Source organism: Gasterosteus aculeatus, chromosome 7, assembly GCF_964276395.1.
Source record: "Gasterosteus aculeatus chromosome 7, fGasAcu3.hap1.1, whole genome shotgun sequence".
Taxonomy (NCBI): domain Eukaryota; kingdom Metazoa; phylum Chordata; class Actinopteri; order Perciformes; family Gasterosteidae; genus Gasterosteus; species Gasterosteus aculeatus.
In genome coordinates, this window is record NC_135694.1 from 30,264,724 (window position 1) to 30,291,922 (window position 27,199).

The window sequence follows — 27,199 nt, forward strand, 5'->3', positions numbered from 1 at the left end:
ATCGCATCGCGGGGGGGGATTTATTAGCTGCACGGATCTATCGATGCGTTGTTGCAGCGGCTTAATGCTCCGAGATGGTGGTGGAACAGAAGCACCTTACTGACGTCAGCCAGTAGGCTAATTGAGGACACTCTGGGTGGGGAGGGTGGGGAGGGTGGGAGCGATTTAGAGTACACATCCAGTAAGGCTTTGCAGCATAACATTAGATATGAGACCATGCACACAGCCAGCCCGGGGAAAGAGATGAAGGGGAAGGCAGCCAAGCTGATGATCGACGTGGGGTTATTACCACACCCTTTGTAATAAAGCAAGGTGTGGTGCGTGGAAACCTTCTATTCTTTATTGGGTATTTCACAACATGAAACATAACAAGGAGCAGCGTTGTAATGTGGACAGAGAGAGCAACGCGGCCAAAGAGCTGAGAAAAATACACAGTCAGATTATTCACTTTGTATTTGTTAGTTAGTTTCTGCACCAACAATACACTTGTTTTTTATTGTATTATCTTTTAACCTCAAAACTCAACAAAAAAAATGAAGCTGTAGCATTATTTTCTTGAAGTGTAACCATGAAACGTGTCTTTTAAGTCGTTATTGTTCACGTATTTGTGTGTGCGTGTGTGTAACTACACTTCCCATGATGCCCCACGCCGGAAGTCCGGGCGAAGCGTAAGGCGGAAGCATGCGAAGGTAACGTTCAACAGATCCGTCATCAGCGGCATATTTTAGCAAATGTTAATGTATACGGCCGTTTTTAATCAGCCGTGTTTGGTTCGAGGTGAACTAAGTTTCAGGACGTCACGTAGCTTCTACGTCGGTCGCTCGAGCTGCATCCGGCACCGCTGTTGTCATGGAGATCGCGTTAGCTGCAGCTAACGTCCGCTAGCTGCCCCGTGTTGTGTTCGTTGACTTTACGAGACGTTGAGGGGGACATGTCCCGGTTCCGTGGAGCGTGTCCCCTTCGCATGCCGTCGCAGTCCAGTTTGTTTGCCCTCTTAGGTCCCAATGTGTCCCACATACTGGTCTTAAATGATATTAATAATTTGAAATAAACAGGATGACAAACGGAAGTGCGTTAGCGCATCAAAACACAACCGTTACACCGCCTTCCTCTTCTTGTAGCTTACGCCCGTTCTGAAGACGCCAAACACTTTTATAAAGAAACAATTGATTAAATTATTAAAAACGTTACATCTAAAAACTTTTTTTACAATTGAATATTTGTCGACCAAAATACCTTATATTTATTAGCTCAATGTTCTATAATGTGATGGTTAGCTGTTTTTTTCCAATTTGTAAATATCTTTAAACATACAATACTAAATATCTGTCAGACAACACAATGAAACGCAGGCTTCATGAAATTGGATTGGGCATTTTTCACTATTTGAAGGCTATTTGAGGCTGAGAAAGTCATCTGCAGATGAATAAGTGATGGAAATCATCTTTAGTGGCAGCCGTGTCATCATCCCTCCCGAACCTTTGGTAGGCCCTCTGCACCGTATGTGTCCACCAACCGGCCGAAATACTGTCCCACCGCTCCCTGCACGTGTCCTGTTCCCCTACTTTCGTCCCCCCGGCGTCTTGACCCCGTGTCCCTTGTGTCGGTCAGGGTGAGCCGGCAGCTGTGTGAGGACGGCCCGCTGCTGGAGGAGCAGGAGACGGAGGGCCAGCGGCAGCTGCACAGCCTCCTGCTGCAGCAGCTCCACACCGGCGTCGACATCGACCGGTGAGCATCTCCTCAAGAAGGAGACACTTCAAGCCAAACCTCCTTGTGTTATTTTCCATACGGGTTCACAGCCCAGAAGGATTTAGCACTGTATTATTCACTGTACTGACTGATGTAACGTTACATTGTGACATTAGCACCATGTAGGAAACCTTTTTGACGATAAATCCTGCTAGCAAGCATAGCACTTCTCCACTCCACCAAAAAGCGCCCATCAAATGCTTGTTACGTATCGTTCACAGCACAGTGGGAGGATTTTCTTTAACAAAAACCTTCTCGACGAATTCTTACTCCTCACTTTAGAACAACATTTAGGATTTGTGTTTGCACAAAAAGTCTTAACTGTGAATGAACTTGCGTCCTCCAGATGTGTCGCCAAGAGGCAGTGCTTCGCCCCGTCGGCGCTCTATCGGCCTTTTGGGGAACAGGCCGCCGGAGTGAGGAGCCTCTCCGAGTTCCGGGCCCTGCAGGACGGCGAGAAGGACCTGGCCAGCCTGCGGGAGCTCGGCATGACCGAAACGGAGATCCATCTGTGGCGCAGCAGAGACCTGCCGGAGGCGACGGAGAAGGTACGGAGACGTTTTGATACGGTTCTAGTCCTCCCGATACTGACTTGAAGGCTGTGTATCCTGCAGCAGTGCTGTAAAAATGTACTTTTTATTACGCTTCTTCAAAAGGCCGGGTTAGTGTAAGTTCGTCACCAAAAGCTACATTTGACATGATGATGATTTTATAATTAACCTTTGCTTAATACTAATTTTTACTGAATGGAGATTGAACTCATTGTAATGTAACTCAAGGCAGCCGCCATTAACGTCGGCCCTTATTTATCCAAGCAGGACGTCGCTGCCCACCGGCTGCTATTAGCTCGCTTCAATTAGCTCGGATTGTTTTTTCCCAATGTGCCATGACCAGGTCTTGTAGTGTGTTGCATGCTCACGAGTTAAAAGCCAGAAAAAAAAAAGATCGAATTTACTTCCTTTATATCCTTGTGACCTCTACCCACCCCCCCCCCCCTCGACCTTGTGCCCACACAGTCCCACGGTGTGTGCGCAGCTCCAGGTGCGAAGCAGCAGCGCCTGCAGGTGATCAGAGACAAGATCGAGGCCAGGGCCGAGCTCCTGTCCCGCCCGCAGCGCTTCGCCGCCAGCCGCCCGCTGTCTCGCCGCGAGATGGAGATCGAGCGGGCGCTCTTCCAGGGAACCGACCGCCTGGGCTTCCTCACTGCTCTTTACCACAGAGGTAGGGGAGGGCGCCATCGACAGGCGAACCTGTCGCAAAGAGAGCGCTGTCGATTTGGTTCGTCTCCCGAATAGAGAAACCCCAGACAATCGAAGGGCTCGTTCGCATGTGGCCTCTAAAGACGACGAGAAGATCTCACCTGAGTTTTGTCGATGTTCTCGCTCACAGACGAAGACAACCAGGAGAGCCAGGAGGGGGCGTCGCCCTCTGATCCGATGGACTCTCTCTACAGGGACGTCCTCGGTAAGGACAGGAAACCAGCTGCAGAAACGACTGTATCAGAACACGCGTCTCCCCGCCGATCCGACCAATCACAGCCGGTACAATCGGAGTCCCTCCCGGAGCCGCCGCTGCTCGCTCAGAGCGGGCCGGCGCCACCGGCCGCGGCGCCAGGCATTGACATAAGCCGGCCAATCAGCAGCCTGCGGGGATCCGCGAGGGCAACGTCGGGGGCACCGCTGACTGTCAGAGGGGACGTAGAGACGATCTCGGACGAAGACATCCGGAAGAACCGAGAATGCGAAGAGGGGATCCGGAACATCCCGCGGTTCAGGAACTACGAGCCGGGAAAACCCTCCAAGGTATCGACCGCTACGTCTGCAAGACACGCTCGCGTTTTAAGGATCAGGCGGCAGCTAAAAGCACTGTGACATTTATCATCATTATGACATGAAACACATGGAAGGAGGCTCTTCCACACCCTTTATATTCCATCCACACCCACTACACACACATAGAGTCACAAAACAGAGCGTTTCTCTTTCACCACTCAAAATGCAATGACTGCATGAATAACATTGTACACACACACAAACGTCAGCAGTTTGAAACTGTGGAGTCACTTAGATTAACTTTAATGTGGTGTTGATTCTGGCGCCCCCCTGTGGACACGGATGGTGATGTTCTTTTGAGCGTCACGCGTCGTAAAGATCTCCCGCCAGTCTCGTTTTACTGCGGCAGGTTCTGGCAGTCGTCATGAATTTGAATAGTTTCATTCTTCCAAAAGAAAAGGACGGTGACTGTCGACTTGAATCAAATCATCTGACCTCGTCTCCACTGAGCGTCTGCAGATGACTCGATAAATGTTGTTGTTGTTTTTTCATGCATCTCGCTGTAGGTTCTGTGCGTGAAGAACTTGAGTGCACAGGCCTCGGCGGCCCACCTGGTGGCGCTGTTCTGCCGGTTCGAGGGGGAGAGCGGGCCGCCGGTGCTTTACCGCCTGCTGACTGGGAGGATGAAGGGTCAGGCCTTCATCACCCTGCCAGGTGAGAAAGCGTCATACGGGAGGAGTGCTGCCTGAGTGACGGACACACCCACCCACAAAATACACAAAAAAACACACAGTGAGCTGTGTACTTTTTGCCATGATGTGATGACAAATTAGATCATCGGGTGTGTTTGTTTTCTTTTTGCAGATGCTGAAACAGCCCAGAGAGCCTTGCAGTTGGTCCATGGATACCGGTTGCTAGGGAAACCTGTGGTGGTGGAGTTTGGGCGCGAGCGAGAGGAAGGAGTGAAGCAGCAGGAGGAGAGGAAATGAAAGAAAACATGTGATTATATGTACATATATTTATTTGTATTTATCTGGATAAAAGATGGTATTTTTTTATTTAAATAAAATGTTCTGTGAAGAGCATTACAGTAATGTTTTCTTTTTTACTATTTTCCTATCGTGATAAGACTATGAGACTAAGAGTATGTCTGACCATCTAAGTAAGTCACACAAGTGAAAAAATAATAACAAATACAGACAAAACTAAAGATGAGTTATAAGTAGTACCAAAAGGACTTGACCTCAAATGTATTTAGTGGAAAATGGTATTTGTACCTATTAAGCTTTTTTTTTTACCTGTGAGGTAAGATATATATTTTAAACATTCGACATATGTGAAAGACAAACTCAACCGTTATCTATATAACCGTAATCTTTTTTTTGAATATTTAGGGAAATAAATGTGTTCAAGAAGGAAAAACTGGAATGAATTAACCAAAAATGTGTGGGCTCAGAATACAAAGTGATGTTAAAAGAGTGACCACAGAGAGACCGCAAACTAAAGACACACCTCTTTAGGCTCTACCTCCACTAAAAACACTAACAAATTGTAGCACTTAAAAATCCATTATAAGTACAAGTTATCTATAGCAAGTTGTACATCGGCTTAATGGTTTAAATTGCACTTTCTTGATTCTTGTTCTTCTGGGTTTGTTTCCTTATGGTTGAAATGCACTTATTATAAGTCGCTTTGGATAAAAGCGTCAGCTAAATGACATATAATGTAATGATCAGCTGATCTGATGAGGAGGGTGTACTTTATTCACTTTGGTCACCAGATGGCAACGATGAGCCAGTTCGAGATTTAATGTGAATGTGATGAAGAAAAGCAGCTGCTGGGTGGAAGATTTATGCACCTTCTTGGGTTGAATGTCTAAATTTAGAATTTATTATTGATGTGATGTTCTCTGATGGATAAAGAACAGGAAAATAATCTACAGCCAGCAGAGTTCATACATTTTATTTATTTGGGCTATTCTTAGGAGCCACCACGAAGAGTTACAAATAGTTTAGAGTGCTGGTTTGCTCACATAACGCAGAGACCTGTGGGGACCTCTGGTGGCCGGCAGGCAGAACTACAGCTAATTAATAATTAAAAACGGAATCAGATTCTTAGCTGTCTATAGATGATTTTTGGATTTATAACAGTCTTTACAGACAAGGATTCGATCACGTATAATTGTATCAATACCAAAGAGAATTATACTGCCTGGGTTTAGTTAAAGACACAAAAAAGTTGGATTATCTGATACTTATCACTGCAAACAGCAGCCTCCACTGGCTTATGTTCCTGTTTGTATTATTATTATTCATGATAAATATTCATTTCTTTTTGGTCTGTGTGCGGATCAAACTCACAACATTTAAATAATCTTGTTTAGTGAGCTTTACAGGTGCTGGTAGGTGGATTTTGTCACTGTAGCGGGGAGCTGGTTCAGCTGTTGTAAAATTGGAATGCTAAGCTAAGCTAACCGGCTGCTGGTTGAAGCTCCATGCCCTCAACACATCTAGTACACACACACAACAACAAATAGACCATGAGTGAGTTGCAATTTATTTTTCAACAAAATCATGGAATAAACTATGTGCACAGCAAATGTTGAGCTATTCAACGAGAGGAGGAAATGTTTGTTTCCAGTAAAGAATAAAGACAATTTTCGCGCGACATCTGTCAAACTAGGACACGCCCACCAGGGGATGACCTGACCAATCACAGTGCTTACCAGCCTGGACCCTTTCGGCTGCACTGACCAATCTGGACGCTTAAACCCGAACCGGAAATGGGCAAAGTGTAAACGGGTGTGACCCCACCCACAGAATCAGGCGAATATGGGAACGAATCGCCCACGCGCTTCCAAATGTGTCCACGTGGTCACCGTGTTCATTCCACCCGTGTTTAAATCCCGTCCTTCTCCCAGACGTATTTTAGTTGCCTCAAATCTGCTCGTATTTGCTCTCAAACACAAACCCACGCGAAACCCCGATCGAAATACCCCCCGTTTAATTTCCGCTTAACTATCGTTGAACGTAAGAGTGCATTTTTTGTGTTTTAAGATCGTATCTTTAAACACAATGAACCAATTTTCAGTTCGGCGTACGCGCACTACTTAAAAAAAACACTCATTTTGTGAGAAGTCTAGACTTTTGGATGTCTCGACAGATGCTTTCCATCTGGAGCTCCTCCGTCGAAGGCGGGTGACGAACCCCGGAAGCCTCGTCATAAAGCGCGCATGTCGTTGCCACACAATGCTTTTTGGTTACTTTCATACATGCCGAATTAGAAACTAGTACAAATGGTCGCGGGTGGCACTGAGTCACCCCGCTGTGAGTCGTGCATTTGAACCGATGAGTACGGGCCGGTTTAAATCCACCTGCTTTTAAACGGGGTACGTCACGCAGAAGCGCCAGACGGGAGTCTGCTCTCTCCTCTCTTCCCCCAGGAGGCTGTGCTTCAATCCCAGCCCCCTTTGTTCAGTCGAGCCGGCGGGTTGAGTCAGAGAGGGAGCCTGAGCTAACCCCCAACAAATCACGCTACTGTGGGAACAGAAGTCCGAGTCTATTAACCACAACCAAGGCGACAACAAAGTTGATTGTGTTTTTTGTTGTTGTTGTTGGTTTGTTAGTGTTGCTGATGCTGCGCTTTCCGCCGGGGATCCGTGTGCGGGCGTTCGGCTACATCTCCGCCGCTCGGTGGCCGCGCTCCTCCCCGGAGAAGAACGGGAACGAACCGGCAGTCTGACCGCTGATCCGCCCCCGGTGCACCGGTCCGTCCCCGTTGCTCATCACCCAGCTGATCCACGCTGCCTCTCCCGTCCAGTATTTCCGCTCAGCATCCATATTTGCATCCCAGGGAGTGGCAGCCACTGATCCCCCCCCCCCCCCCGCCCTCTCCTCTTCCCGGCCAGGACGCCGAAAGTTGTGCCCTCGGACGCTGTAATTTCCTCACAGAAGGGTGAGTGTTATTTCAACGTGTTTTTATTAATAATATTATTCTTATTTGTGGTGGTGACTCGGGGGGGTAGTGAAGGGCAGTCTGGACCACGTTGCCGCAGTAGCTACAACAATGGCTCAAACCGGCGTTGCGTTGCATGTGTTTTTTTTGTGTGTTGCGGTGCGCGTTGTCATCCTCATCCTCCTTTCACTCAAATCACGGTGTCGGTTCGAGAGAAAAATATGGATCCAGGGCCCCACCGTGTGTGTGTGAAGAGAAGCTGGCGTAAAAATCCCATCACTCAAGGGCCTTTATAGCACCGGCAGCAGGTTTTAAAGGGCCCGATTGTTTCCATCCTTTATCACAATGTAAGACGGTTAAGCCTGAAATGTGCAGCCTCATCCAGATGTGCGTTGTTCATTCTGGAGCCGTGACAGAATCACGTCTTCAACAGCCTTTGGGCCAATGACTTGTAGGCCACGCTCCACTTGGGCACCGGCCTACATTGACTCCCATGTTCTCTTTATTATCATCCTTTCATTTTATTGACAAGTCTGCCACGAACGAATGCAGGGAGCGATGGCGTTTCATTAATAACGACGTATTTACTGCGTGATGTGGAATCACAGCTATCGGACGTGTCGTGCGGTAGCAGGTGTTTGTATAACTAAAGGAATAAGACCTCACGTCAGCTGTGGTGCGGGTTGTATTTGTAACGAAGCCCCCCCACGATGATGATGATGGCGTGATGGAGTACGTCCCACTCCGAGATGTAAACAAGTCCCGCGATGATTCCTCGTGTTTATGTTGTTATGGTGGAGAGAGAATCAGGAATGAGGACCGTAAATAGAAAGATGTGAGCTCAATACTTTAACAGAAAGAGAAAAAAAGATGAAACTGTGAGTAAAATTCAGCAAAAATGAACTTTTTTTTTGTCTTTCTCATATGCGACCCCTTAGATTTACCAAGTGACTCCTTACAGGGTCTACGACCCCCCCCCCCCCCCACCCCGTTTAGCCCCCCCCCCCCCCCCCCCCCTCCATTCACTCTTGGACGGCGGTGCACGTGAAGCTGGCGGCGCCCCGTCGTTTGACAGCGCCTGTGTTTATGACGCCACTTCTCCCAACAGACTAAACATGGAGAGCCACGACAGCCGCCGCTCCCCCCTGTAGCGCCTCGAACCAGCCGCCCCCACCACCCCGCAGAGGAGCGCCACCCCCCCCCCCCGCTTCTGCTGCAGCAGAATGAACATGCTCAAGTCCAGCGGCCTGAAGATCCCCGGCCGGGGGCCCAAGCATTCCGGCCCAGTGGGGAGGACGTCCAGCCCCGTCCTCCCTAAAGACAGTAAGTCGCTTCCTCCTCCTCCTCCACCTCCACCTCCACCCTCCCCTCATTTCGAGGAATTTTCATATTTTCTTATCGCCGGAAGCGGTTCTGACTGTTTATTTGCGTTAATGCCTCTGGAGAGAACAGCTGCCTTCGATTACACACACACACACACACACACACACACAGGAACTGGGAGGCGTTTTTTTGGAGTTCCAGAATCAAGTGAACACGGTCGACTAACATGGAAAACTCTTAACAGGCCGGAAATCAAGCGCTTCCCAAACCTATCCAGATGTTTTGGGTTCACCTGTGTTGAGATGTGACGCCTGTGCAGCTGAACGTTGCCTCGTAGAAGAGCAAATACTGTATACGAGGGCGACAAGAATATGAAGGAAAAGCTTAAATCGAGGTCTCGTTTAGATGCAGACGTTACTGTGAAAGGAGCACAGCGGGGACGTGAACGCCGTCTTCCAAATAATCGCCGTCGTTGTTATTGGACGTGACCGTAGACTCCGAACCGTCAACCTGGAATCCGACTAACGCACCAAAGCTAAAAAAAAAAAACCAAAGCCGTGGAAAGGAAAGTAATCACAGCTGTTCTCCGACGTTTATCCTCTCCTCTTTTATCCCACGTGACGGCCGCCGCACACGCAAACACGCACACGCCGGCCCTCTTTCTGCTGCGTCAGGGCCGCCTCTCTCCCAGCGCCCGTGTGCTGGAGGAGGCGGAGTGTCCCGGTCCGTGCGGACTGTGGAATTCCACAACAAACCGATTTTGTTGCTTCAATGCGTTTTTTTTTTTTTTTTCGACACAGGAAGTGTTTTGTTTCCATCGTTTATAATGACGATAGAGCGAGTTAATATTTATGGTGCGGTCCTGCAAAGCCGCTCCTGTATGTTCACACACGGAAATACAGCAACAAATAGAAAGAAGTTTGCAGAATGTTTGTGGTCTCGTCTACTCATGTTGGTTATTATAAATCTATAAATTATAAATGTTGGTTATTATAAATCAAGCAGTTAAAAGTTCGTTCACAGGTACTTTCATGTAAATCACATTGATTGGACTCCATCTCACCGGGACCTTAGTTTACCTCATAAGGCACTGTTTTATTATGATTCCTTATAATTATTCTCCAAGACATCCGACAGTAATGAGATATCGGTGGGACAACACTGGCCTCCAAACCTCCCCCCGTTTGTTGCTTTTAGCCGCGAGCACCGTGAGAAGGGGGCCATCATGGCGGAAGTTGGCAGACGCTCACTTTGCCGAGTAGAAATGAGTGTTTCGCCCTCCAGAAGAAGCTGTCGTGGCAGGCGAGCCGCTTCCTCCTCGACCGCGCAGGAGTCCGCCACGTCTCCCGCGGTCACGGGCTCCGTCTCCCACATGGTGCACCACACATGGTGCACCACACATGGTGCACACTATGTGGTGCACCACACAGGGTGGTACGCACGTCAGGGGCAGATTAACACCCGAAGTCTTTAAAAACGTCGCCGTAGAGACGCGCGTCGATCCCAATGAAGCCCCGCCCTAAAGCGTGCTCCGCTTTATGGTCTATTTCACCTTTCGTCATCTAGCTTTTTGTGGGCTAAATGTTTCGCTGGGCTCACACGACGAGCTAACTTTATCTTTGTGCTGTCGCCCGGGCAAGTAGAGCACGGAGGGATTATTCCGTGACCACATCTGTCTGCGCTGCATCTGGAAACAAAAGACGGTAAAAAAAACAAAACGCCTGTAAGACGCTCAAACTGGTGTTGACATTGATTAGTGCGATTCTAAGATTTAACAAGATCAACACGCGCGCAACGGCTCCCCGATGACACGATGTACGCGTTGAACGGGGGCCGCTTTAAAACAAAAGCTTTGCTCCAAGTTCAACATGAAAAAGATGAAAACGTTTGGTGCATCCTGCACCCAGCTGGGCGACACTACCTCCCCATGACGTGGCACTTTGAACTTTGACCCTCCCGCTCGTATATCCGCTGCACAAAGGATTATGGGTCAGTTAAAGCACGCGGGCATCCTGCTGAAGGCCACCGGATGTAGTAGAACATCCTGGTACTTTTGTATTCTGACATCCTACGTCTTTTTTTTATTGGCATACACAAAAAAATCACATTGGCCAGGTGACCCCCCGGATAACGTTTCCAACTTAAATGTACCGAATTTAGCAGGAAATGAATGTTGAGGAACACGGGGAGGAGATATCTGCTTCAGCAAATGAGCTGCCTGACTAATGAAGAAACTCCATCACGGCGAAGCCGTAACCCGTAAATCCAATATTGACTTGCAGTAAATCACTTGTTTGTTTGCAGCTTCGCCCTCAATGGGACACACCCAGTGATGTGAAGGGAGAGCGACCTCATTAGGAATCCACTCTTTAATCCTCTGATGGCTCCAGTCTGTAATAGTCACTGAAGGCTTCGTACCAAAGGCACAGTCACTCTGAGAATATTTCACCGATGCAGAACATTAAGTAGAGTTTACTTTAGGGTCGGGCTACATCGCGAAGACCCTTCTAGCTTCTCTGGACTTGGCAGCATGAGGCTAAAAGGCTAATTAACCAAACACAAAGGCTGGAAACGCAGATTCTGCAAAACAGAAAGTTCCACCTTGGTTTCACCTGGTTTTCAGCTCATTGAAAACATCTTAAAGATGTGGATTTTTCTACTTCTCTTAAACAAGGAACACGTCATTTGTTTGTGTGGGTTTTCGCTTATGCATAAACGATTTAACCTGAAACACAGTAGACTCGAAGGCGACACACATTCCTCACAACGGCGTCCGTACGCAGCCGCCACAAGCACTGCTGCAGACACCACGCGTTTTGGGCCCGATGAGCCATATTTAAAACAAAAAGAACAAGATGATAGCCATTGTGGTCGCGTTAAAGAGGCTGAAGAAAGAGGTGTGTGTGTGTGTGGAACCAAAGTAGGGCGAGGGGGGGTAATTGGAGGGCGGGGGAGGAAGCTGTGGAGCTCTCATTGTGCGGAGCTGATGAATAGTGGGATTCAGAGGGCGGTGGGAGGTGCGCCAGCACAATGCTGAAAGTAAGGGCTGTGTTTCCACTCACCCCCTTCTGCCGAGGATCCTTTTTGCCCTCGCGCTCCCGTTGCCGAGGCGACCGCAGATCACGAGTCCGGCCGGGGTCGGTTTGAAATGCGGCTCTGGGTCCGCCGGATCGCACAATGCGCTGATTGGTGCTGTGCTGACAAAAGGGAAGTCACGGTGCGGCGCCGGCCCTCGCAGTGCGTGGAGGTGCAAAGCTAAACGACAGTTTAGGAACCGAAGCTGAATTTGTGCATTGGTGAGAAAACTGGATTCTGTCAAAATACATTTCTAAATATGTCAGAAACCGGCGAGTAGCAGCTCCACGAGGTCTGTCGACCAATCGCACGAATAGAACAGGGACGCTGTCATTGACAGACCAATCAGAAGTATTAAAAACCCCAAACAGTGCTCATGGTTTTCTAAATAAAAATCCTCTCTCACTTTGGACAAAGTTCGTAATCCAACCTGCATTGCAGATGTGGGTCAAACACAAAGCGACTTGTGGCAGACGTCGATGTAGAATGTCAGTTTGCTCCCGGCGTCATCCATTTGGACATATTACTGATCAATGAGAGTACTCTGATTGTCAATATCTCTCCCTCGGTCTGCAAATGTGACGTTTAACAGAACAAAATGCACCAAGGGCCAAACGTTTCGCCGCAATGTCATCCGACGGTTTACCCAACGATGAAACCGCTCTGTACGTTAAAGAAATACCAGCTTCATCCGCGTCGTCAAACAGGCGAAACGCAAAGGCTGCGTGTCGGAGGTGGTTACAGATCACAGATCCCGCCTCGCCGAGGTGCATTTACAACTAATCTTGCAGAAAGTGCACAGCCGGGCGTGATGCAAACCGCGTGGAGGCAGTTCTGCTGGACTGAATGAGGATGATCTCACAACGTGCGCAGTGTTTACCACTCGGCTCGGTTCACTGCAGTTCTTTTGTTCGTATCGTTCTGTTACAGGAACCTTTCCCGCCCCGCACTTTGTTAGAAATAAAACCTTTTTTTGTTTTTCTCCAGACACGCCGCTCAAGCCCACCACCCCGACTAAAATCTCCGAAGAGGGCGACGATGTTTTGGGTGATTACACAGTGGGCGAGCAGGTCTGGGTCAACGGGGTCAAGCTTGGAGTTATTGCCTACCTGGGGGAGACCCAGTTTGCCCCGGGACAGTGGGCAGGCGTGATCCTGAATGACCTAGTTGGCAAAAACGACGGGTCAGTGGGCGGCGTGCGCTACTTCGAGTGCCAGCCCCTGCAGGGCATCTTCACGCGACCCTCGAAGCTCAACCGACAGCCGGTCGGCGAGGGAAGCGACAGCCACTCCGCCGACTCCTTCTCTGCGCAGAATCACACCCAGCAGGGCGGCAACGGCGTCCCCCCGGGCCAGAGGGTGGTGGTGCCGCTGAGAGAGGGGCTGCTCAACAGCGCGGTGAAAACGGGCTACGAGTCCGGGTCCAACATGTCCGACAGCGGTTCGGTCAAGGGTTCGGTTAAGAAAGGTGGCGAAAAGGATCTTCGAGTTGGAGATCGGGTTTTGGTGAGTACTTGTGTGTTGGAGGACAAATGGTTTGTTCTACTGTATTTCATTTTATTTAAATGTATTTTTTATAATTTTTACAAAATTTTTACAAAATACAAATATTATTATTTATTTTTATTTATTATATGAATAAATAAATACATTTATTTATTTATTTTATTTTCATATATATGTGAAAATAAAATAAAATAATTATATATATATGTATATATATATATATATATATATATATGTGAAAATAAAATAATAGAACTAGAACTAGAATTCAAACTTCATCCTTTGCACCTTTTAGAAAATCCTCCTCCAAAAAACACGTGCGTGTCAATTATATAGCATATCGAAGGGGCCCCTTAAGACGGTTCCCGCATTGAAGCAGCGGCCCTTGGTCACATTGCTTTCCATTGCCTGGTGGACGGTTACATCAGCGCCCGTGCGGTTTGAAGCGGCGTGCTGCCTTCCTTCCTGGTCAATGTGTAAATCACTGAGGATTACGTTCAGCACTTTGGGGAGGAGGAATCGCTGCTGACACATTGATCCGGGAAGCCGTCTCTTTCCCGAGCCCGTCTCGTGTAATCGCTCACGAGGGATCCAGTTGTGTCACGCCAAACGAGTAGCAGGCCTACTGGTGCAGAAGGGTTTTAAATAGTCAGGATTTTGTACATATATATATAGCTACATTCGACGACTGCAATGGATTCAATGTAGTTACAGACGGCTGTTATAGGTAGAGATGCTGCGTCTGAAATTATAAGGAAATATTTAGTCTTCGTATCTCTGAGTGCGCCTCAGCTCCTGTGTATTTAGCAGCTGTGCTAGTTCGCTGTTCCCTCGACTTTCTTGTATCTCTGAGGTACTTTAACCCCCCCGACCTCCCTATAATGTTATTGTAAAGCGAGTATTCTTTGGGTTTGGACTATTTATTGGATGAAACTAAGCAAGAAAAAAAAAAGGAACAGCGAGAGGACACAGCGTTCTTTAAAGTACACAAAGACCTTAATAAATGATTAGTGGAGGTTAAATCGAGTGAAAACATTAGCTGCGTTAGTGTGTTGTCCTTGGTATAGTGTTCATTTATTTTATACCAGATCTTTGTACATGTTGATCAGCAATGAGTTCGACAAACAAGTCATTTGACTTTGATTGATTAGTGCAAGAGCATAAACTCTGTGAATTGGCAAAAGGCAGAACTAAAAATAAAAATGTGTACATTTACAAAACAATAAACAAAGAATGTAAGAGTACGTTGAAATAAGGCAGCAGCTACCATGCTAGCCCGTCTATGCTAGCCCGGCTATGCTAGCATGGTAGCTGCTGCCTTAAGACATAAGAGGACCACAATATTTCTTTACCAAAATTCTGATTGACTTACTGGCTTTAGCGACTTTAGCAGACGCCGGGCGACCGCCTTTCACCGATTTCTTTTTGAGGTCGTCCCCTCACGATTGGCGTGAACGCGCTTCAACTGTCGGGCCTTCTTTCCTCCGTCTTGTTCGCCAGGTGGGAGGTTCCAAGATGGGAGTCATCCGCTACATGGGAGAGACAGACTTCGCCAAGGGCGAATGGTGCGGGGTCGAGCTCGATGAGCCCCTGGGGAAGAACGATGGCGCTGTGGCTGGAACAAGGTAAACATCACAGACAGACGAAGCGAAAACTGAAACTGAACGTAGTAGAGACCATCATGTGACAGGATCCCCCCCCCAGCATGATGCCAAAGAAGGGCCGTGTTCCTACCTCTCCCCCCCCCCCCGCAGGTACTTCCAGTGCCTCCACAAGTTCGGCCTGTTCGCTCCGGTGCACAAGGTGATCCGCATCGGCTTCCCGTCCACCAGCCCGGCCAAGGCCAAGAAGAGCAAGCGGATGGCCATGGGGGTCTCCTCTCTGGCCCACAGCCCCAGCAGCTCTTCCATCAGCTCCGTCAGCTCGGTGGCCTCCTCCGTGGGGGGGCGGCCCAGCCGTACCGGACTGGTGAGACAAACACAAAGCCGCGGCTGCTTCAGAGAGGCGGAGGACTCTAACCGCCGACCTCCTCTGGAGTTGGCCAAACATTTACTCTACATGCACGTGGCATCAATCTTCTCGTCTAACTCGTTGGAAAAAGGAAATAAGCAAACGATTGTTTCCCAGTATATTTCTTTTGAAAAAGGCCTTTTAAAGACCAGTTACAACGTGCAATGTCATGAAATCCAACAAAGACTTTAAAAGTTTAAAAACAATAAAAAATGGCTTTAAATCAGACTTGCCCCTTCGGTTTTAAAATAATACCTTTTATCAAATTCCAATTTCTTCAATAGGAGCAATTACTTTGCCTCCAAAAGCCGGACAGCAGCATGATGAGTTCAGCGTGGGGACGTCCTCCCTCCTCTGCACAGCTGACTCAGCGCTCTGCATGTTGTTGCAGTGTGAAGCTCGGATTGTCTGACTCTGCATTTTGTGCCTCAGACCACTGACCTCAGGGGAAGCGGGTGAATCGGTCTTCAGGCCATCTCACTTTGATCAACGCTTCTGGTTCCCGGCCAGATCTCGGATGGAGAACCCTGGCTGTTACTTTCCTTGATTGTTGGCAGCGGTTCTGTATTAGCTGCACAAAGTATTCTCCCTGCTGTCATCCCATAAATCTGTGGCGTACCGGGGTTCACGTTGTTACGACGAGGGAACACTTACTTATGAACCCTACAGGGTCTTTCTCATAAAGGGTTCTACCTTGAACCACCTGTACGGAGAACCCTCCCTTGGCTTAATGGTCCAAACGGAAACCTCTCTGTAGGTTCCACCCAGAACCGTTGCGCCTCCTAAGGGTGCCAGCAGGAACCCACCTATGTGCTCTACTGAGAACCCTTTTATATTCACGGGTTTCATTCAGAACCCACCTACCGTTCCACATTCCGTCCCAGTTTTTGCAGGTGTGTCATACTTGAAAAATAAATTCATAAAATGTTCCTCCCAAAAAGGGTTCCCTGCGAGCAGAAATGGAACCTCAGCCACACAGAACACTTTTGGGACGCTTAATTTGTATGTTGTGAAACTGAGACGTGGATAAGAATCCGCCAGTTCAACAGTGTTAAAACCTCAATCTGAGCCTTTGAGTTCCTTCTAAATTCGCCAAATAATGGATCTGGGTTGTTTCTATTTGTGGGAGCTATTCATTTTCTTTTAGTTATTTATTCTTAAATATTCTTGTTTAATTATTTAGGTTGTTATACTATCAATATCGCCTTTTCTGGTTTTGTAGTCAATTTAGTTTAATCATTTTTTGTCATTAGGTATGCATAGTTTAGGTTAATCGGTTGGTTAATTGGACGTCTAATTGAACGGGTAATACTGTGGGCACCTGGAGGTTATTTAAGGGCATAGCCAGGTGTAGGACCATCGTGCACCTGGGTATCAGTGGCCCTTTGACGTAATAATTTATTGGTCCCAAGGACAAATGGCCCCATAACAATAAATAAAGGCCATCTGATCCCGCAGATGAATCCTCTCACCGAGGACCCTCTAGTGGTCAAAGGAAACGTGGCATCTTGCAGCCTCAATAAACACCTGAGCCTTATTACTTCTACTGACAGTCGAAAATATTCCCTGTGGATGGCCGATGGTTTTTAAACGCTGACATGTATGTATTCTTTGAAGCCTCATGTGGCCAAGATGCCAGTGTATATTAAACATGTCTTGTGATTGAAAAGCTCCTCAGAGGTTCCACGTAGAACCAGCAGGGGGTTTAGACTGAGAACTCGTCTATATACCAGGGGGTTTTGTCTAGAAGCCCTTTTATGTTCCCGGGTTTCGTCCATACCCCGCCCAGGTGGTTCTGCCACGGAACGTTTGTTTTAGTTTGAGCCCCTCTCCTCGCCCCGTTCCAACGTTTCGTGTCCTCCCTCGTCTCAGCTGACCGAGACGTCGTCGCGCTACGCCCGCAAGATCTCGGGCACCACCGCGCTGCAGGAAGCCCTGAAGGAGAAGCAGCAGCACATCGAGCAGCTGCTGGCCGAGAGGGACCAGGAGCGGGCCGACATGGCCAAGGCCACCAGCCACATCTGTGAGGTGGAGAAGGACCTGAGCGTCCTCAAGGTGCAGCACGTGCAGGTGGGAGGCCGCGTGTTATTCATTTCTGACGCTGCGTTCGGCTCAAACCCATTCGGACCCTTAGATATCTTCTCGTATACCCGCAGTATGTAACGGAGAACGAGGGCAACCTGCAGCAGGTCAAAGCCATGCTGGCCAGCACGCAGAAGGACAAACTGGAACTGGCCAATCAGCTCGAAGAAGAGAAGAGGTAATCAGACCGCCGGGCTCGCATGAGAAGGTTCTGGTACCTAAATCCAAATCGTATACTTATACGTGGAAGATAGATCAGAACCAAAATAAAAGGTAACGTAAACTCTTAGAAGCAGAGCTGGCAGCTAGAACCACAGAGGTTTCATCATGGTGGAACTCCCATTGTATCAACAAAAACATCTCACACACTTTTATTTGAATTGTTTTGCAGGAAAGTAGAGGACCTCCAGTTCAGAGTGGAAGAGGAATCCATCACCAAAGGAGACCTGGAGGTATTTATCCTCATAATCAATACCTTTTAAAATAAATGCACGTCCACATGCTGACATCCAGTGTGTCCTTTAACATCATCATCAACAGGGCATAATGTATTTTGGATGCACGACGACAGATCTGTGCCGTTTCGCAGTTTAAAAATGCGTCAACGAGAGGACGATGCAGAGCCCCTCTCAGCATTTGATCGACACCTTCGGCCCTCAATGCGCCGCCTGCTTGCCGCAGCACGACCGGTGTTTCGTGGAAAGCTGGCCGGGGTTTTACAGCCGTAGCTCAGTTCAGGGTTCAAAAGTCAGGCGGAGCTTTAAAAGCTTCAGCCAAGTCTGCCCGCCGCTAAGTCTTAAAGCCACGGCGAAAAGTGCGACATCCGTGAGAGGCGGCGCACCACTTGTCCTCGCTCCTCTTGAGAAGGAACCCGAATGCGAGGTGAACCTAATTTGTTCTCGTTTGAATTTGCGACTGAAGTGTTTTTACCGTAACAACCACAAACGCAACCCAGGCGCCCGCTGCCTCCTCTTCAGTTGCGGCCAATCTTTGAAATTGTGACCCATGTTTTCGGCTGTACAGACTTCACGCCCACAGGACGTAGCGGAGGAATCTCCCCGAGCTTCGGAGCGGTCACGCAGTTCGTGAACGCGTGAAAAGATTTGCTAGATTGTTTCCCGGGATTCCACCAATGCTCCCCCACCCCCCCACAGGCGGTCCTCCACACCACCCTGACGGCCTCGGCTGGAGGATGGTGTCCAGTTGTTTCCTTTGGGTTTTGGGTCTTTATTTTCATGCAGCGAGGTGTCCTTCTGTCCCACAGGGGGGATGCTCTCGCGGCGCAGTGTCCTCGAGGTTGGGTAAGAGAACCAAGGTGAAGAAAAAAAAAAAGTCCCGCTCTTGTTCTTGATCCTCCGTCGAGCTCTCTCGGTTCTTCAAACTTCTCGTCGACCTTCAGATGCCGCCGAGGAGATTAATCCCGCGTAGACTCTTTTTTCTGCTCCCGTGTGTCTGTGCTGTGATCTGAATGCTAGTCGGGCTTCTCCTGTCAATCAACCAGTGACTGAGGTCCTTGTCTCCACAGACGACAGCTGTGCACCGTCCTCCTCCCTTTGTTTGAAGTGTGTGCAGATGTTGGAAGTCGCCGTATGGAGCTCTTTGTTCTTTGCCTTTTTGTTTTATATATTCATACATGTTTGCTTGGCTGCTTCTAGAAGATCAGAGAATGGCTGCGCTCTCCTCTTCTTCGCACACACAGTGAGCTGCACCAATCTTTGGACAGTGACACGTTGACCCTGTCGGCTCCTTTTGTGCCCTTTGATGAAAAATGATTCCATGAGCGACGGGGCTGCAGACCTTTAATACGAGGGCCGCGCTATCGTGGAAGTACGGATAATGGTTCGTCTTAAAACATCTGTCTGTGAAATGCCAGTATGCTGACGGCTCTCCTCTAAAACAATAGCTTGGACTAATAATGACAATAACATGTCTTCATTCAGAGAGCAGACGTCACAAAGTTCACAGCCAAAGACAAAACAGTCGCTAAAAAACAAAAGATCCAGATATCGAACTAAAAACAGCAGCTCGGGTCCGTTTGTTTAGGATTTCATTTTGAAAGTGTCAGAGATTCTTATGAATAAATTCCAGCATCAGAGCGTTAGATGTCACCACGACACTTCCCCCAGTTCATGAAAATTAGGAAATTATCCAACGGCAGCATTTGGTGAATTTAGGAGACAAACAGACTAAGTGGTGAAATAAATATTTCCACCAGTCTGACAGATCGTAAACTGTGAGGTCGACATGAATCCATCATCGTCCAGTACTCGGCCTCAGGGAGAACCGCAGGGAGCCGAAACACCAGTTTGTCACTGTCCACACGCTGAGTGTCATCACTTGAACTCTTCTCAGGATCGTCGGTCTCCCTGAGTTCCGTCTTCCCGAGGCCTGATTTCCGCTTTTAAAAGTCTGTTTTTTTTTGGCCTTTTCTCTGGAACGACGTGGCTTAGTTGCCGGGCGTGATTCTTTTACAAAGGGCTGACGTTCCTCCCGTTCTTCTTCTTCTTCCCGCCAGCAAACCACAGTCGAGGAGCAGAGTCGCATTGTGCAGCTGGAGGAGGAGCTCAGCCTCCGCAGGGCCGAGATGGAGAACCTCCAGGCCAAACTGAGGGGGTCCGACGCCAGCCCGCGGGGCGGCGGTGACCACGGCGACGGCGAGGCCCGCCCGGAGACCCCGCCGCCGCAGCCGCCGCCGCCAGCGCAGCCGGTGTCGGCGGGCCGCGAGCACCACGAGGAGAGCGGCGAGCTCAAGGAGAAGTACGGGGCGGCGCTGGCGGCCAGCCGGCAGGAGGTGGACTCCATGAAGGCGGAGCTGGAGAAGAGAAGCCAGGAGGTCATTGAGATGAAGCAGAAGGTCCAGCAGGCCACCAAGGAAAACGTGGAGATGATGGACACCTGGAAGGTATTCCGCTTCATCTGTTTGAACCCTCAGCTGTGTGAAGGTATGCGTGGGCAGGCAGAAGGGCGCTGGCTCTGAAGGATCATTTCAGGTTTTTAAAGTTGAATTCAGGTCATCGAAAATACAAAAATGAACATCATGCAGAGCTTCAAAAGACTTGAGACTAGAGATTGAGATCATAACCATAAAGTTAAATATATTTATATTTATATATAAGTTAGAAGTAGACTCATTTACTCATAGACTTGAAACGGAGGACTCGCCCCCTGGTGGTCATTAGAGAGAATGCAGTTTGTTAGACACTTTTATTCACTGTCCGGATGTAATACCATGAAGAACTTTACCAACCCAGCCATTAATGTTTATTATCTCCAAACCACCCCACCAATATGAATTCCTCCCGCTTCGCTCTGCAGGTGAAATTTGAGACTTTATCGATGGACCACCAGCGTTCCTTGGAGGAACTGAAAGCGTCGTTGAGTAGCGACCACCCAACTCCAGAAAAGGACGCCCAGGAGCTGAGAGCCACTCTGGAGAGCCTGAAGATGGAGCACCAGCTGGAGGTGGAGAACCTCAAGGCCAAACACAAGATCGAAGCCGCCATTCTGAGCAAGGAACGCGAAGACTTCTGCACTCGCCTCCAGGAGGCCAAAGAGCTGCTGGCCGAGGGCAACCAGGCGTGGAGGGCCGAGGCAGAGGCCAGCGGCGGCAAGCGGTCCCTGGCGGAGGCCACCGATAAGCTGCAGAAGGCGGAGCAAAGGGTGGCGGAGATGGAGAAGTCGCGCGTGGAGTGGGACAGAAGCACGGAGCAGCTGAGGGAGCGGTTGGAGCTGTCGGAGAAGAAGATGGCGGACTATCAGGCTGTGCAGAAGGCCCAGGCGGAGAGCCAAGAGGAGATCCGGGGACTAGAGGAGAAGCTGAGGGTGACGGCCAACCAGCTCCAGGCCATCCAGGCCGCCCGCTACACAACCCGCGATGCAAACGTGCGTGGGCGAACAGGAAATCCCGACGCAAACTCCGATACCCCCGTCAGCGCTTTGATTTAAACTCTCTTCACTTTGTCATCTCTTTTCAGGTGATAGAGGATAATGACATTTCAGAGGACAAGATGAAGCTGAAACAGAATTTCGAAGGTCTCAACACGTGCTTATTTTACAATTATTGCTTATTATAGAAGCAAATCATTCATTTATTTTTCTGTTAATTTGGAAATTATTGTAAATGTTGAGTTCACTTAAACTTATATTGGATCTTTGAGGTATTTAAAATATTCCCTAAGCAGTATATTACTTCTTCAAAACAACCAAACTTTCGTCTCTATTTCATAATTCAAACACAATATTAATGTTTTAATTTCTAACCATTCGAGTCCCTTAGATTTTAAGGTGTCCTAGTGCACTCTAACGTTTGTTTTTCTTCAGAAACAACGGAGAAGTTGCTGAAAAGGGAGAAAGAGGTCACCACCCTCACTTCCCAGGTGGAAGCCCTCAAGAGCCAGACGGGAGGTAATTTCATTTACGTCATTTCACAGAGCGGCTTTTACTCCACGACTCAAGAGGTTCGACTTCTTCCGCTTTTAAAGCGGGAACAAACTGCGGACGCAGTGTTTTGCTCTATCTGGCGACTCTTGGAAAGTATTTTGACCCAATGTGACAGCACTCCATTCCTAAACACAAACGTCTCATTTATCATCAATGGTAACGGCCATTTTCTCATTCATCTTCACCCACCAGCACTGGAGGCCAAAGTTCGCTCGGGGGAAAAGAAAGCCGAAGTCATGGCCAGGGAGAAGATGCGTTTGGAGGCGGAGCTTGAGTCCATGACCAGGAAGTCCCATGATGCCTCTGGGCAGCTGGTGAATATCAGCCAGGAGCTGCTGAAGAAAGAGAGGTATGGAGACGCGGCTGTATTGATTTCACAACCCGCGCCGGGAGAACAAAGTGACGAATAACGTCTCCGACGGAAATGCATCACGTGATCGATCTGATAACGGGACGCGTACCGGGAGCCCACAGGCGACGTATTGATCCCATTCCACCTGTTGCCAACTTAACGACGCTATTATTTCATTCTGTAGCGTTCCGTCTGCAATATCCGTCTTCATTGTTTTAAAAGCTGAACTAAAACAAAGTTGTTTTATCGACCTTACTATTATGCTAAAGAAACAAAGGCTAGATAGAGGTGATTGGTAGACCATCAACCAGGATGGTCCTCGATTGGCCCCGTTTTAGATCATTTAAAGCACAAGTACCCTATTATCTCCTCCATTATGTTCTGTGTACATCGATAAATTCAGATTTTAGCTAAGATGAAAGTACAATATTCAATATAAATTGTGTAAATACATATCAATAAATCACTCCAATTGTATTTCAGACACAGGATCCAGATGAGACAATGAATAAATCGAATAGACAAACAAAAAACAGCTGGCAATACCCCTAAAAATCATCATAATAATAACAATAGTCAAGAAACCTGAAGACTGACAAATATAAATAAGTACGTTCAGGGACAATCAGCGCTGTGGTTATTTTCAGAACTAGGCCTTTTTATTCATGTATATGCAGTTGGCCTACAGCTCTATGGGAGACACAGAATCAGTCAGAAAAGACACTTATGGAACTAGTATGATTGTTAACATTTACAGACGAGTGTTGTGTGTTTAACACAAACTTCCTGCTGTTATTGCGTTTGTACAGTTAATCAGTTCTTACTTGGTGTCACTCTTCTGCATTGATTACAATAGGAATAATAAACATAAAATATGTGGCTCATCCTGGTATTTTCATTGGTATTGGGACACACAAACTGGTGCGCTGCTGGAACGGCCAGCTGGTCTTTTCCTCCAGAGTTCATGGAGCAGAAACGTCTCTCGCAGATGGACTTTAGTTCCTTCTGACCCTTTTTTTTTTCGCAGCCTCTGATGAAAGTCGATTATCCGACCGCCTCAGTGGGAAGAGAAAGTTGTAACAATGTCACTGCTTTATGGATGATGATTGCATGATGTAATTCTTACATTATTGATGGTTATGCTGTTACTAAATGCAACAAGGCACTAAAAATAAGTGCTTCTGGCTACAGCGAAATAATCTCTGTGCATCACCGCTGCAGCAATTATGTTGCATGCAATAAAATGATATAGCATCATATATTCAGTGTGTGGCCCTTTGGGTTAGTGGAAGTGAAGGTGGATGGTTCAGTCAATGACATCCTTTGAGGGGGGGAAAAACAAGCTCGTTCTTTGCCTCAGGATACTCAGCGGAAAACATTTCTATCATTGGATGAGAATTTTTTAAAAAGCCAATTACGAGCACGAGGAAAACATAATGATGTTTAGAAGCAAAGGAGAATGCGGTTCAATATAAACACGCATGTGAGTGTAAAAAGAAAAGCAATATTAGGAGATGTGATGCGGTTTGGTGATGGTCGGCGAGCCTGAAGTCCTGTGGGAGAGACAGAGAGACACGAGGAAGACGACCAGTATTGGTTCTGCAGAGTCCAATCTCAAATCTCACAACTCATTTTATATTAGAACATTTTGAATAAATTACCTGCAGACTATGAGCACGTCACATGATTGGCATGCCGCGTCACTGCCTGTCTGCAGTTGACTTTGATCAAACACGTGATTTCCAATGTGTGTCGTCCTTCCAGGAGTCTGAACGAACTGAGGGTGCTGCTCCTGGAGTCACACCGCCATTCCCGCGACGTGGAGAAAGACCTAAACCGAGAAGTGCACAAGGCCGAGTGGAAGGTGAAGGAGCAGAAGCTCCAGGACGACATCAAGAGCCTGCGAGACAAACTGCTCCTACTGGTGAGGAGGAGGGAGATTCTGGGGGTCAATCGAATGGAAACAGGAAACTGGTTTTCATTCCAGATGTTAATCACACACACTGTGGCATGGTGGTGTAATGTGTGTGTGTGTGTGTGTGCGCGCGCGCGCTCCAGGGTCAGGAGAGGTCTTCACCTGACCACCGGCGGTACTCCATGCTGGACCCCTCGGTCCTGGACTCGGAGGTGAGCCGCCTGCGCCAGCGGCTGCTCAGCACGGAGGACGCCCTGAGGAACGCCATGGATCACAACCAGCAGGTGGACCAGCTGGTCCTGGCCATGCGCAGGCATCCGGACAAAAGCCTGGTAACGCTTTTCCCCCTCACAGACTCCGTGAAGAATGCCGTGGATCATGTCCAAGTGTTGGTTCCACTGAGGACGCCGGTTAAAGAGTCCGTTTGGCGTGTTTTTCAGGCGCATGGTGCAAATTCAGCCAATGGGATTCATCACCAGGAGTCGGGCAGCGCTCGAGATGTCGGTATTCCGTCTTCCTTTTTTAAACCATTGCAGATGTGGGGATGTCGTTCATGCTCCTCGGCGCTGAGAGACACCCTGTGGTTGTTGTTTTGTGGTCTCCTCAGGAACAGCACTGATATGAGCAGAAGAGACCAGGCTGAACCGGGACCTGCGGAGGTCCGTCTTGAAGGAAAAGCTCTTCCGACGTCTCGTCCCGCGCCGGCCCGCCTGGAGAAGATTTCCGTTTGCAGTTAAATACCAAAACAACGAATCTCTTTGTCTCGAGTGAATTTATGTGTCTGTTGCAGAAAGCCCCTATTAGCCAATCACGAAGGCCGGTTACAGTACTACGAAATATACACAGGGGACGTGGACAACAAGAGACGCTGTGGGTGCAGCGCCTCAGACTTTCGATGCTTTAAAGTAGTTAGACAAATTTCAATCCGCAAGTTGCCGGGAACTCTGTGACAATTGTTGATTTTGAATCGGAAAGAAGACAGCCGGTGGACAACGACGTGAAGAGCTGAAGAAACTGGGTCTCAGTGACTCTGTTTGTTTTATTTATTACTTTTACTCAGCTTGGTTTTAATCCTCTTGGCCAGCGACGCTGTTATTTCCAGGGAGTTTGACTCATTTGTCGCTTCTCCTGCTTTCGTGTACAATATGACGAGTAACTGTGGGTTAATGGAAGTATTAAAAAGGCCCGTTAAAGTGTTTCTGACTAATAAATCTGTCTTCTGATTATGAAACACAAACACTGAAAGCTTGCAAAGCAGCTGTGAAAAATCCAAAGGTTAAGTCCGTTTGTGTGATAATCTATTCCAACACTTTTGGTTGGATTTTGTTGCTAAAACACGCACATAAAATATTCTCAGCCACTTACTGCAACATAATCCACCTCTCTGGTCTCCATCCATGCGAGTCTGATCCAAATACTTATTTTCCCCACCAGTATACAGAAAAACCCGCTGCTTCTGCTTTAACCCACTCTTCCCTTTTGATTGTGATTTGTGTCAAAAGCAAGTTATACACCCCATTGCAGATTAAGATGTGGGATTTTAAAGATACAGTGTGTAACATTTAGAGCGATGAATTGGCAGTAATGTTATTAAGAATATTCTTTTCCATGTATGATTAACATGCCGCCTTGATCAACACGGTTTTGTTAAGAAAATGAATCCTACACAATTTATCTCAGTGAAAAGAAAATGTTAAGTGCAATCGGAACAGTTGAATCTGTATTTGCATTTAGCAGCGTCCTCTTTAACGTCCAAGATCAACTTTTTGTTTAATCTGAGCTCCCGAACTGATGTACCGTGCATCAATATTACTAACACAATTACAAGCAGACGTAGAGAAGAAAAGCAGTTTTATTTTCGTTTTCAAGAAAATATTATACAAGATCGAGTATACAGTTATAGTACAGTCAAATCTTATTTTCTGCTAGAATAATCCTTAAACCCCTAATTCATTTAATTATTACATATTCCATCAGGATCAGGAACATTTATTACCAAAATATGTCAGACACACAAGGATTTTTACTTGGAGGTCGACATCAGACAGTAAGACAACATGGTGCCAGAGGAATTTAAATTAAAAATAAAAGTTAAAAGTAAAGTGCACCAGCGAACAGAAAGTAACATGTGGCGCATGGAGCAGAGAGGGTGCGCTGGGAACTGAGGTTGGCTGTGTGCCCCTGAGCAAGGCACCCGACCCCTAATTGCTTCCCAGGCAAAATGTAAAACCATGGGATAAAAATGCAATGCCGCAAAGTCGCTTTGGATAAAAGCGTCAGCTAAATGGCGCCATATAATATAATAATGTACGGTGTGTGTGTGCATGTGTGAAGGGATGGCGAATGATGGAGCCCAGAAAACGGAAGGAAAAAGCATCACTACGGTTGCTATGGTTACCTACAGTCTCATAACGGATATAGAATAAGTGGTTAAACTATTGAACTCATTTTCCTAATTGTTTCTATATGTGACAATGTGACTGCAGTGCATGAAGTTCAGTGTGTGACATTTAGAGGTAGGAATGGATCATCAGTAAGTGTCTTTTCTTTAGGGCGGAACCAGTAAGACAACCGTTGTGTTTTTCTTTTGGAGTATAGGTTAATTTCTTCTGGAACCGGTTCGGCTCACGGGAGACGGTGTCGGTCGGTTTCATCACCGCAGCCTCGCCGCGAGGTGGCGCCAAGTCTCCCGCCCCGCACCTTTAAATCCCAAACAACCGTTGACTATGTTTATTTCTAAATGCTTTTGGGTGTTTCACCACCAACCCTCTCTGGAGGAATCGGGTACCAGGCCACTCACCCAGAAGACAGAAGTCTTTATTTGGCCATCAGTGGACCTCCCGCTGGGACCCAATGATCCTTGGAGAGTCCCCGCTGGGTTCAGTTCTGTTATTCTGTGTTTATAGAATAAATAAAGCCCTTTGTGTGCTCAATCCCCATAAGACCATGCACCGTGACACCTCGCATCGCTACTGATCAAGCTTTTTTAATTTACTGAACACTTCAGCACAGACTCCGTCAA

At 47.7% G+C, this 27,199-nt stretch overlaps 2 protein-coding genes across 8 annotated transcripts; both read left to right on the plus strand.

Annotated features, from left to right (window-relative positions):
- Positions 1-204: 204 nt before the first annotated feature.
- On the plus strand, positions 205-4,606 carry rbm41 (RNA binding motif protein 41). Of its 2 annotated transcripts, none has more exons than XM_040180623.2 (7): positions 205-689; positions 1,612-1,728; positions 2,096-2,297; positions 2,766-2,970; positions 3,139-3,551; positions 4,088-4,235; positions 4,386-4,606. In XM_040180623.2, the coding sequence occupies exons 1-7, from the start codon at positions 682-684 to the stop codon at positions 4,508-4,510; spliced, it is 1,218 nt and encodes a 405-aa protein (XP_040036557.2). In that variant the 5' UTR covers positions 205-681; the 3' UTR covers positions 4,511-4,606. The 2 variants fall into 2 exon arrangements, with proteins under 2 accessions (XP_040036557.2, XP_077963070.1); XM_078106944.1 differs by having other exon boundaries at positions 667-689; positions 1,489-1,728.
- A 1,743-nt stretch (positions 4,607-6,349) lies between these two features.
- On the plus strand, positions 6,350-25,388 carry clip2 (CAP-GLY domain containing linker protein 2). Of its 6 annotated transcripts, XM_078106941.1 has the most exons (19): positions 6,350-6,909; positions 7,147-7,475; positions 8,584-8,798; positions 12,861-13,378; positions 14,879-15,003; positions 15,133-15,346; positions 17,261-17,458; positions 17,545-17,648; positions 17,862-17,922; positions 18,735-18,785; positions 19,986-20,372; positions 20,786-21,352; positions 21,445-21,502; positions 21,791-21,874; positions 22,103-22,259; positions 24,027-24,186; positions 24,321-24,509; positions 24,618-24,681; positions 24,785-25,388. In XM_078106941.1, exons 3-19 carry the CDS (start codon positions 8,699-8,701, stop codon positions 24,799-24,801), a joined length of 3,054 nt encoding a protein of 1,017 aa, XP_077963067.1. In that variant the 5' UTR covers positions 6,350-6,909; positions 7,147-7,475; positions 8,584-8,698; the 3' UTR covers positions 24,802-25,388. The 6 variants fall into 6 exon arrangements, with proteins under 6 accessions (XP_077963067.1, XP_077963069.1, XP_077963068.1 ...); XM_078106943.1 differs by lacking the exon at positions 18,735-18,785; XM_078106940.1 differs by lacking the exon at positions 6,350-6,909 and having other exon boundaries at positions 6,985-7,475.
- The last annotated feature ends 1,811 nt before the right edge of the window (positions 25,389-27,199 follow it).